This window comes from Myotis myotis, unplaced genomic scaffold (assembly GCF_014108235.1).
Source record: "Myotis myotis isolate mMyoMyo1 unplaced genomic scaffold, mMyoMyo1.p scaffold_m19_p_17, whole genome shotgun sequence".
NCBI classification, from domain to species: Eukaryota; Metazoa; Chordata; class Mammalia; order Chiroptera; family Vespertilionidae; genus Myotis; species Myotis myotis.
Genome location: NW_023416321.1, coordinates 8,316,279 through 8,328,656, shown reverse-complemented (window position 1 = coordinate 8,328,656; position 12,378 = coordinate 8,316,279). Strand labels below are relative to the sequence as shown.

Below are 12,378 nucleotides of genomic sequence, written 5' to 3'. Positions count from 1 at the left end.
TCTGGAACTTTGGGTCTAGATTCCGAGATCATAGCCATGAATAACAATGAGAACTTCATTCAAAGTATTATGTTTTTCTTCCTCAGTTTTTCATTTCACATGATAAAAGTTCTTGGTCCAAATTTGCAGAAATTTCTAAGTTCAATAGGATTTGGACATTTTTATCAACTTATTCATTTTTGGAAGCAATTCTCTCACTTGGGTTTTCCTTTCTGGGAACTGCTTAGTTTATCTGCCACCACTCACAAAACACTACACACACTATATCTGTGAATTTTTTTACTACCCTGCCTTCTTTCAAATAGGACCCCAGACAGCTTACAAAAATACATATATAATGTATCAGAAAAGTAAGTTTTTAAAAAGTGGAGTTAAGGGTCAGGGGATAAGATAGTAAAATTAACTCAAAGATGTTAGTACACAAAGATGTACTTTAAGCATCTTTTCCCAACATCCTTCCCACTTTATAGAAGTAAAGCACACATTTGACTATAGGGAGAGGAAAGGGGAAGTGACCACATAATAGTTTTTCAAAAGCAGAGCTTTTCTTCACACTTAAGTCTAAAGGACATGTTTTGCCAAAACCGGTTTGGCTCAGTGGATAGAGCGTCCGCCTGCGGACTGAAAGGTCCCGGGTTCGATTCCGGTCAAGGGCATGTACCTGGGTTGCGGGCACTTCCCCAGTGGGGGATGTGCAGGAGGCAGCTGATCGATGTTTCTCTCATCGATGTTTCTAGCTCTCTCTCTCCCTTCCTCTCTGTAAAAAACCAATAAAATATATTTAAAAAAAAAAAGGACATGTTTAGGTGAGCCTATAAAGATACCCAGTGTACTGAATTGGACAATATGTGAATGATTCTCAAAAAGATCACTATCACCTTTGGTATAAATTTATATTATTAGTGTACATAAATATATCTGAGACTTAAGATTGGGAGTTTGTGCATCAGCAGACCATATTGGAAGAAACCCACTCTTACAAGTTAAAGTACGCTTGCAATTTTATGAATTTTGGTTTATTTTAAATATGCCTTGGTACAGAAGGTCAACATATATACATATCTATGTATGTGTGTGTGATTTTTTTTTTTTTGAAAGAGTGAATGCATTAGATAGGCTTTGTTTTAAGGCCAGGCATCTCTATAGCTTGTATGGGTTGGAGTTCTACAGGATAATATCAATTTCAGAGAAATACTCTAAACACCAGGTCTAATTTTAGTATTGAAAGGGGAAATTTGTTGTTTGTTAGTTTCTAAAAGCAAAAAATAGCACATCAAAGTAACAGAAGAGGAACTGTAAAATTTCACAGGGATGGTGTAAGGATGAATATTAAAAAGTTATAAAAAACTTTTATCTTCCATGGCAGTGTTCCTTATAGTTAACATTGGAACGTGTTACTACTCTCTAAATAATTCAAAATTGTGTATTTTGGACTCCAGAGAGTGATACCTAGGAGGATAGGTAAAAAGTAAGCGGGTAAAATAGTTTATGTAGCTACTGTACACACCTTAAGTGTGGGCTTCACATGGTGACTTCCTTCCAAAAAAGTATAGTAACTTTATAGTAGAGAAACCTGATAAACACTACTCCAGCAGGTTATCAAGGTAACATTAACAGTGTAAGGCCTGTTGACAGAATGTTCACTTGATATGATGTGAGGAGAACGGCATTTTACCTCTGTAGTCTTCCACACCAAAACCCCACAACCCCAGACTACTAGTGAGGAAAACATCAGGCAAATTCCAAGAGAGACATTTTTCAAAGTGCCTACCAGTTAAGGTCAAAGGTCAGATCGATGTCATCAGAACTATTACTGTCAAAGTCATCAAAATTAAGAAATGTCTGAGAAGCTGTTTCAGCCAAGAGGAACCTAAGGACACACGATAACTAAATGTAATGTGGGATCCAGGATGGGATCCTTGAGCAGAAAAAGGACATTAGCTAAAAAATAAGGAAATCTGGCCCTAGCTGGTTTGGCTCAGTTGTTAGAGCGTCAGCCTGCGGACGGAAGGGTCCCGGGTTCGATTCCAGTGAAGGGCACATGCCCAGGGTTCAGGCTTAATCCCCAGCAGGGGGTGTGCAGGAGGCAGCCAGTCAATGATTCTTTTTTTTTTCCCAGTCAATGATTCTTTCTCATCATTGATGTTTCTATCGCTCTCTCCCTCTCCCTTCCTCTCTGAAATCAGTAAAAATATACTATTCATTTGGTTAAGTCTCTCCTGATAGTATTCAAATTTATCCTACAGGATTTACAAGGATCAATTACTTATAGCTGGGAAGCTAATAAAACGCTGGGTTTAGAACGCACTTTGACTAAAAACAGGAATAAACTCTGATAAACTTCTAGGGAATCAAAGCTCATTGGTCTTCGTTTTCATCACCTTAAGAAGGAACAGTTGAGGCTAAACTGAATCTAGACAGGGTAACTGACAGGGGTGGATCTGACTCAGTGAATCACATTTCACGGCTGATGCTATGTAAGTAAAATTAACAGTGACTAAAAATGAAATCACTGACAAAGGCTGCTCCTGGACCATCAGAGACAGTCCAAGTACTGACTCGGCTGGAAGGAAATAAAACTGAAAAAAGAAAGAAACAAAAAAAAAAAATACACCACCTCTTGATCTCACCCAAAATAATCCTTCTGCACCCTGTCTGAACCTTGGGCTCTCTCCCCACCAGCCTACTCAAAACCACGACCGAGGGTGTCCCGCTGCTAAGAAACAGTCAACACAGGCGGCTTTCGGGCCCCGAGTGAACGGCCAGGAAGGAAGCACGGAGACCCAGGCGCGGGCCCGGCCTCCCTCTGATCTCGCCTTCTCCATCCCCACAGGGAAAGCGGCTTTGGGCTCTGGCCCGGCCATAGCGCCCATGTCTCAGAGCAAGGTGACCGCACAGAGCTGCATGCCCGGTCTCGCCTGTCCTCTGGGGAAGTTGAAAGCGAAGAGTAGACGTTCCTCTGGAGTGGGAAGGCATGGAAACACCTTTTTCGTCTCGTGGGTAGAAAAATGCAGTTGGGTACCAAATGAGTCTAAGACTTTGAAAAAGGTTGTGGCACGGTTTCAGACACTGTTCACGAGAAAAACAACATAGGAAATGCTCTCCGTTCCCTGTGAGGAGGAAGTTCTCGCAAGCTTCTTTCTCCCTTCCCCGGGGCCTAATATAATCGCATGCCCAGCCCGCCCTACCCCACCGCCATACTGAGGACCTGCGGTGTTCTTCTCATCGAACTCTTCGGCCCCTAGCCTAAGGAAGTGGCCCACACTCCAAGCCTGGGCTTCTTTTCCCGTCCTCTTTCCTTCCGGCAAGGGCTGCTCCGAGAAGTAGGTCGCCCAGCGCGCGCGGGGGTGGGGGATGGGGGGGAGAAATGGCGCCAGACGGGAGGCGCGAAGCTTCCACGTGACGCAGGCCGCGTGCGCACGCGCACGAGGGGGCGGGGCGCTGGCCTCCAGTGCGCGTGCCCAGAGCCCTCTCGCCCCGCCCCCGGGCGTGACCCCGGCGGTTTGCTCCGCCCAGTGGAGGGGGGATGGGGAGGCGTTGGGCGGGGCCGAGATAGGAAGTTGCAGGCCCCTCGGCGCCCACCCCTGGGGGACGCTAGCCCCTGCGAGGCGATGCGAGCGTGGGTCTTAGTCTCCGCGGTGCTCTGGTACCTCACCAGAGGTGGGCATCCTCCAGCCCGGCCTCCAGGACTCTCCCCTCTTGCCTGTCCTCCCGCCTTCGCTTCGCCCCGCCCTGTCCCACTCTGAGCCCCTGGCTCCTCTTCGACCTAAAATGTCAGTGGTTTCTTTCCTCCGCAGTTGGATGGCAGCGTTTTTCCGAATTCACTGAGAAAGGCTTCGTGTATGGCAAGCTAGTGCACACAGGTAATAAAGACCTCGTCATCTGCACAGTCTAGCAGAAGAGCCGGGTGCCGTGGACCTGCTACAGTTGTTCCGTGGAGGGAAAGGCAGCGAAGGCTTAGTGACCGTCTCGCGTGGGCTTTGCTGCACTGGCTGAAGGTTGCCTCGCGTCGTCCTGACAGCTACCCTACTGCGCCTTAGTCGTGTCACCTGGCCTCCAGCCCCACATCTCGTAAGGATAAGGAACTAGGATTCGGTCCCGATCGCTTTCGCTGATGCCACCTCACTTCCAGGTGTCTCTGCTGCTTTGCGACGCACCAGGCCCACTCAGAGGAGTCCTTTCCAGGACTGGAAGTCTCTCTCTTTGGAACACTCTTCTCGCCCCGCCTTCTTATCTAGAACTCCTCCTACAACATCTTTTAAGGTTCAGCTCAAATGCCCTTTATCGCTGTGATGGAACCTTCCCACATTCCCCCGAACACTAGTCAAATGGCTAACTTTAGATAACTTTGGGCCGGTTCATAGCATTTCTCATGTTTGGAACCTCTCATTATTTGGAGCTCTGCCCCTCCCTGACACCACCCAATTGTATGACAGTGTCTTCTTTATATGTTCAGAACCCGGCGTTCAATAGGCTTTAAAATTAATATCTTGGGCCACATTGGTTCCAAGCAGCTTATTGCTGCTTCCACCAAGTCTGAAACAGAATAGGATAATTGCAGAAAATCAACCTAGTATGCCCCATATAGGATTAATTATTGTTCCCAATTAGAGGACATTTATAGTTAAATATCAAGTTTCCTTTAGGAGTGACAATGATCATCTAAAATAGTTTCACAACCAAGCCCAAGTCCTTTTCTGATCTTTAAATTGATTCCACTAACCCTTCAAATAATTATGATTGCAGTGAGTTCTGAATTTGTACATTTTATTGTGTACATTTTTATAAGCAAAACTATAATATTACAGAAAAAGAAAAGTATTGACTAGTAGTCTAGAGTTTTAAAACCTATGAGAAAGAGCCCTAGCCGGCTTGGCTCAGTGGATAGAAGGTCTGCGCAGGCGGAAGGGTCCCTGGTTTGATTCGGAAAGGGCACCTACCTCGGTCGCAGGCTCCTCCCCTGCCTGGGCCCTGGTTAGAGATGTGCAGGAGACAACCAATCCATGTGTTTCTTCACTTCGATATATTTCTCTCTCTCTTCCAGTCTATCTAAAAATCAATGGGAAAATATCCTCGGGTGAGGATTTAAAAAAAAAAAAAACAACTATGAAAAACACAAAGGGCTTTAGCATTCTAAATGTTATCATGAATGATACGCTGATTTTAAAAATAGTGAAATCTGAAAAGAACTAACCAGAGTATCTTTGGGACAAAATGGTAGGTATTGCACTTATTAAGTTAATTTTGCTATATAATGTAGTTATATGTTATTTTATCTTGTCACAGTGAAGATATATGTAGAATTACACCATAATAGCCCATTCCTTGTCTGTATGGATATACACCTTGCTAAAAAAGAAACAGTGGACCCTACCTACTTATGGATTGGGCCTGATGAAAAGCCATTAACAGGTAAATTATTTGATTTTAATACCTTCCTTTTTAATGATGTGAACACTTTTTTAGAAAAGCACTATCACTTATTAGAATGAACAAATTGAAATTTAAATTTTTAAAATATATATTTTATTGGTTTCAGAGAGGAAGGGAGAGGGAGAGAGAGATAGAAACATCAATGATGAGAGAGAATCATTGATTGGCTGCCTCCTGCATGCCCCACACTAGGGATTGAGCCCTCAACCTGGGCATGTGCCCTGACCAGGAATCAAACTGTGACCTCCTGGTTGATAGGTCAATGCTCAACCACTGAGCTACAACAGCTGGGCTGAATTTTAATTGCAATTCCACTTGCTCCATACTTAGATAAATCATATATCTTGGTCTGTGCCTTATTTTCTCCTTATGTAGAAACTGAAGCAGTAATTTTTACACCCCACTTCCCAGAGTTGTATTAATTCAAAAATTTTATAAAACCTAAAATTTATCCTCATAGCACCTGTAAAAGGAGATGAGGTATCTAATATGTAATTTTCATTATATTAGAAGAGTGCCATGGATTATAAATATTAATTTATGTCTTATGTGAAGAAATTGTATAGCATTACAAGGCAGTGTAATTTTGTTTACTGAATTATTCATATAAACCAATTGAAATTAGATGCATCAAGAAATGAATTAAAGAAAACCAAAACCTATTTCAAAGCTGTACTAATCCCATATAGTTCTCCAAAGAGTAATATGACAGAATTAAGATTTTGTTGAATTCTTAAAGTTAAAACTGTCCATTAAATTTTACATTTTTGTATTTATTTGTAACCCTAAGCTTACTAAATAATGTTTGAATTGTTATATATTAAATAACTAAGTAATTTACTATTTCTGTTTAGGAAATTATCGAATAAATATAACTAAAACAGGAAAGCTGATGGTGAAAGATTTTCTGGAGTCTTTATCTGGACTTTATACATGTACTCTTTCTTATAAGATTATCAAAGTACAAACCCAAAAAGAAAAGATGGTAAAGAATAGATATGACTTTATGATGTTTGGTAAGAATATAGGCACATTTTAACTTAATATACTTAGCTTGGATAAGAATTAAGTATATGGTTTCTTAGTGAAAATGATTCTGTCATATCCAGGGTATCCCCCAAAAATGTACGTGCACTTTAAGAGCTGATAGCTCAATTTTGAAAATGAAATGTATTTTAATAAACACTGCCTTTATAATTATTCTAAGTGTGTGTATACATTTTTGGGGACACCCTATATAATCATTATGATTTACAGAGTATTCTGGGTTTATTTGACCAGGCAAACTCTTAAATTAATGTCAAGATAGTGTATACTAAATTATCCCCTTTCAGCCTCCCACTTCTCACTGTTTAGGTATGCAATCTACTTTGTCATAATTTTGACAGGTATCTTAAAAATTGATGTTTAATCCTATAAAAGCAAATTAATGATCGCTTTCATTGGCTATTCTGACAACAATGACACTCTGCCAATGAAGACCCTCCCCCAATCTTATTTTTTCCTTGATACTGTTAACATATATATATAGCCAGCCCACCAAAGCCATTTTTTATGTGTACTGAGTAGATAATATATCAAATGAAAATAACATTTTTTTCATTTAGTTATTTTATATAGTTTTATGAGAGCAAACTGATAAAACATTTTATTGTTAAGTGTATATGCTGATTTGTAAGCTTGATGAATTTACTATTACATATTATTTGAAAATTGTTACAGATAATTAATGCTAAGCACAATTGTTTTTATTCTCATCTTCCTTTAAGCCTATCGGGAACCTGATTATTCATATCAGATGGCCGTACGTTTTACCACAAAATCTTGTGTAGGAAGATATAATGAACAGCTTTTTACAGTGCTTAAGAAAATCTTGAATAATTTAATTTCTGATTTGTCTTGCCGTATCAAACAACCATCATATAAATGCCATTTTGTCAAACTTCCAAAACATGGCATCATACCTGAATTATTTATAGCCTTTCAAGGTAAAAAATTTTTCTTTAATTTTATGAGTTTAATCTTGAACCATGACAGATTATAAAACTAATTACCATATTAATGTGAGCTATCTTACAAATAGTAGGCCTTAAATGTTTATTAAGCACTAAAGTATATAGTTAGTCTTTAATGGTTAAAAAATTAACACATTACAGTATTTACCTTCAATTGTGATATATGGTTCCTTATTTTTATAAATATGGTTTTTAACTATGCAGCTAAAATTTACCATAGCTTTTTACAGAATTTTATATTGGATTTTGGAGAACTTAATAAAAGGGAGGAACCAAAATAACTTTATTTTTATTTATTTTATTTCTATTTATTTTAAAGCCTTGTAGTTACTTCCATTAGCCCCCAGATGGAGTAAAATCATAATGCATAAATTTAGTTTGTGCAACTTTATTACTGGAATCAGATAGATTCAACCCATGCACCCATTCATACTGAGTTCAGTATTTAGAGCTTTATTGGAATTTTTGGAACTTTTTAGAATCCTTTTGTGAAGATGTCATTTTTCCTTTCCAGTTCATGCTTTTGTACCACAGTGGAAAAGTGCATGCAATGAAGCTGTAGACTGTGAAGATATCACTAATCATAATATCGTCCAGGTGAGAATTTCATTATAAGGGGAACGTATTTAAATAGTCAATAAAGCTATTTAAAATTTTTCTAACTAATTCAAAAATCTATTTCTCCATGTTGTGAATATTTATCGATAATAAAGACATTCTACAGAAGTAGACTTAAATTATTCTTTTATTTTAAAAGCTTAAATATAAAGTATTATTGACTTTTGATTTTGGCTATTTATACTGAGATTGTGAGTCTTGGCTATTTCAAGATGCTTTGTTTTGGAATAGTACATATGGAATATTATATAGCTCCCTAAGTTAATATATATTTTTCAGTGACAGAAAATGGTTTTTGTCCCCCAAATGTTAACTAAGCAGTAGCTAGAAGAACAACCTCACAATCAGGTCATCCTAGGTTAAACCAGTGGTTCTTTCAAAACTGTATCTATGATCTATATACAGTGTGGCCTTGACTTACGAGTGTCCCGATTAACGAGTTTTTCAAGATACAAGCCGTCTCTCGGCCAATTTTTTGCTTTGAGTTGCGAGCTAAAATTCGGGTTACGAGCCAGCTTCAGATACCCCACCGCTAGTTGGCGCAGCGAACGTCACAGTGAACGCCACAACATCAGCCCAGAATCACGTCTCACTCATTCACTTTTTGATTTGACATACGAGTAATTTGAGTTACGAGCTCCGTCACGGAACGAATTAAACTTGTAAGTCAAGGCCCCACTGTATATAAAAGCCTAAGTGACCATTAGGACCGGATGACCAGACGACCAGATGACTGGCCAGTAGCTATGATGCACACTGACCACCAGGGAGCAGACACTCAATGCAGGAGCTGCCCCCTGGTAGTCAGTGCACTCCCACAGCCAACCTCCCATGGCTGGCCAACGTCTTGCGGTCCCTTCCCCTGGCCGGCCGGCCCGATTGGCCCTGATCTGGCCAGGCTGAGGGACCTCACCTGTGCACGAATTCATGCACCGGGCCTCTAGTGATCATAATAGTAGCTGTCTCCTCGGCCATCCTCAGAGGCTAAAGACATAGTCTAAAAAAATCCCTTCACACTCCTGGTCTAGTTCCTGAGCCCATAACCTTTATATTGTGCATGGGTTATGGGAAGCACTGAGTTTATATTAGTCCTTATTAAACTCTATGTTTAAAAAAATAAAATAAAATTTATTCATTAGTTTATAATGCTGATTAGAGAAAACGTTTAGTTTCCATTTTACTTGGTTCTTTGGAATTAGAAATAATAAATATTATCTAAAAATGGAAGAGACATGCTGCAAATAATTCAAAATAAGTGCTTATTAATCTCAAGTTAATTTTTCTTAACCAGTTTACATATGAATTGATAATAGTTGATAAGGTCAAGGCTAATTTTAGTATTAACATAACTTTTCAGGAATTCATCTTTTGTGTAAAACATGGATGCGTGAGTGTGCTGATAGTACGTTTCATTGCCTCTGATGCAGGAGGAGAAATTGCTTCACAGTTTAGTCATTGTATTTCTCACTGCTATTTTAAAATATAGGCAAGAGATCGAATAGCAGAATTTTTCCGAAGCCAAGCATTTATTTTCTACCATGGCTATAATAAAACTCTACCAGCTATGCATTTTATGGACCACAGTTTTCAAATGGCACGTATGGATAGCTGTCATCCAGGCTTTGGGAAAAATGAAGGTCTACACAGTAATTGTGCTACCTGTTGCGGTAATTATAATAAATATCTACAGATGATGTATTATAGAATTGTATACCTGAAACCTATATAATTTTATTAACCAATTCCAATAAATGTAATAAAAATTATATATTTATATAGATATTAATATTTAGGGTACTTAGTCAGAAGAACAAATTAATAATTCACTTAAGATAATTGAATTGAATCTTTATAGCAATCCTCTTACAAAAAAAGTCATATTTAACCAAAGAAAAGTAAAAATTCAAAGACCAAATTTCTAAATATAATTATCTTCATCTGTATTAATTCTTCCTAATATACTCCTTTATATTACAGAACATTTCTATAGTGTTCTGACTTACGCTACTATACTGTGAAGGAACACAGAATGGTCCTACCTAGAAAACAGAATTGGAATTAGGAACTAGAGAATTAGGCAGCCGAAACCGGTTTGGCTCAGTGGATAGAGCGTTGGCCTGCGGACTGAAGGGTCCCTGGTTCGATTCGGTCAAGGGCATGTACCTGGGTTGCGGGCACTTCCCCAGTGGGGGATGTGCAGGAGGCAGCTGATCGATGTTTCTCTCTCATTGATGTTTCTAACTATCTCTCTCCCTTCCTCTCTGTAAAAAATCAATAAAATATATTTTTTTTAAAAAAAAAGAGAATTAGGCATAGGAACTCATAAATGGGGCACTGCAGAAGATACTATAAAATGCTGATACTAATGGGAAAGATGGGATTCTAACTTTCTCCTGCCTTTAAAATTATTAAATTACAATGTTTGAAATTCGTAAATATTCTCTATAACTTACTTGACAGAACATTACTCAATATATCATAGGTTTAGAAGGGATGTGTTATTAAAGGCAGCTTTACACTATTGGTATAAAATACCTCTATTTGAAATTATAATAATCTACTCCATGTGCTTTCCTCTGCAGTGGTTTGCAGTCCTGGGACTTTTAGTCCTGCTGCTGATGTTACTTGTCACACTTGCATTTCCATCCTTGCCTACGGAGCTAAATTTTGTCCATAAACTTCAAACGAAAATTGCAATATGAAGACTAGAGGTGAAAGCATTGCTACTTGCTTGTGGAAGTGGGGGACATAAGATTTGTTCACATCCCAGAGCATCATAGTTCCATTAAGAAAGTTCAATGAGACCAAAACGTTGGAAAACATACATTTTAGAAACTAAAAAAGAAAAAAAAGATAGTTGACATGGCATTTCTAAGAAGGCATTTAATCTAATATCTCCATTGTACAAAGGAATGTGTATTTAGTGGATGATTTTTAATGAAATGTTTTGTTTACAAACTGAATCTGTTGCTCTGTGCCTAAGACTATATTAAGGTCAAGAAGAGTAGCAAAGTATAATACAATAAAAACTTTGTACTTTCCATATATTAATTTGCTTGAAATCACTTATACAATATAAAGGCATATATATTATTTTTGTATTTAGAAGCAAAAAGTTCTTTTTTTTTTTGGCCGCAGGCTGATGCTCTATCCACTAAGTGAAACCAGCTAGGGCACTTCTTTATATCTTTGATTGAACAAAAGTCTTTAATGTTAATATAGTTATAATTTTGCCTTTCACATTTAGGTCTGAAATATACCTGGAATTTTTAGATATGCTGGGTGGTAGGAATCAAATTTCATTTTTTATCCACGTGGTTACCCAATTGTCCTGGACCATTTATTGAAAAGTCTAGCCTTGACATATGTTCCCCTCTCTCTCAATTTCTTCTTAAAACACTCCCTTTAACATTTCCTGCAATGCTAGTAAAAAAAATAAAGGAAAAGTCTAGCCTTTCCCCACTAATCTGTAATGATACTTCTCCCATATATCAAGTGTCTGTTTATGCATGAGAATCTATGTCTGAGCTGTATGTTGTTTCTGCTTATTCTTGCTCATAGTGTCATTTCCTTGTATGCTTTGTTATTTTTTACTGGGAACCACTCTTGTCCTTTAAATGTTTTCTGTGGAAATGAAAATAACTTCCTCCAGAAAAGATTTGTGTTTAGTTCTGACAGGTATCTGGGTACACAACCAATCCTGTTCCCTCATAAACTAAGTCTGCAATTTGAGATACTCTGAAACACCCAGATGATGAAAATGCAGGCTAAGTTCTGTGAAAAGACTAGCCTACGGCCACAATATTTCAGAACTTTTGTTTTTTTTTATAAACCTCTTCTTCATTCAATCCCAAAAGTCTTCCCCACAGTTTCCTGCAGGTGAGGCCAGGGCTGTGGGTTTACTGATGGTTCACCCTTACCTTAATGAGATTCCAGTTTAATATGGAGAATGTCTCCTTTTATTAGACTCCCCATCTTGGATGGGTCCTTGGCCTTGACTTCTGGACTACAAGGCTGGCCAAACTGAAGCCCCAACTTACTCAGATTTGCAGATCTCGGCCCCCTTTACCTGGGGTAAAATTGTATTAGTGTTCTGATACTTCATTTATCTCCGAGGTCTCCTTTTCACTTATATTTTGGCTTGAGCTTCTATATCTTGTCAGTAAGTACATGCTTTTTGAGTGTTTTGCCCTGGCCTAGCTCAGTTGGTTAAAGCATTGTCCTGATAAGCCAAGGTTGTGGGTTCGATCCCAGGTCAGAGCACATACAAGAAACAACCAATGAATGCATAAATAAGTGGAAGTACAAATGG

The 12,378-nt window shown here is 38.7% G+C and overlaps 1 protein-coding gene across 1 annotated transcript; it reads left to right on the top strand.

Moving 5' to 3' along the window:
• Window positions 1-3,611: 3,611 nt before the first annotated feature.
• Window positions 3,612-11,060, top strand: ZPBP2 (zona pellucida binding protein 2). The gene is made up of 8 exons (XM_036341507.1): window positions 3,612-3,660; window positions 3,798-3,863; window positions 5,287-5,412; window positions 6,288-6,449; window positions 7,203-7,421; window positions 7,963-8,045; window positions 9,553-9,733; window positions 10,649-11,060. The coding sequence occupies exons 1-8, from the start codon at window positions 3,612-3,614 to the stop codon at window positions 10,741-10,743; spliced, it is 981 nt and encodes a 326-aa protein (XP_036197400.1). The 3' UTR covers window positions 10,744-11,060.
• Window positions 11,061-12,378: the final 1,318 nt, after the last annotated feature.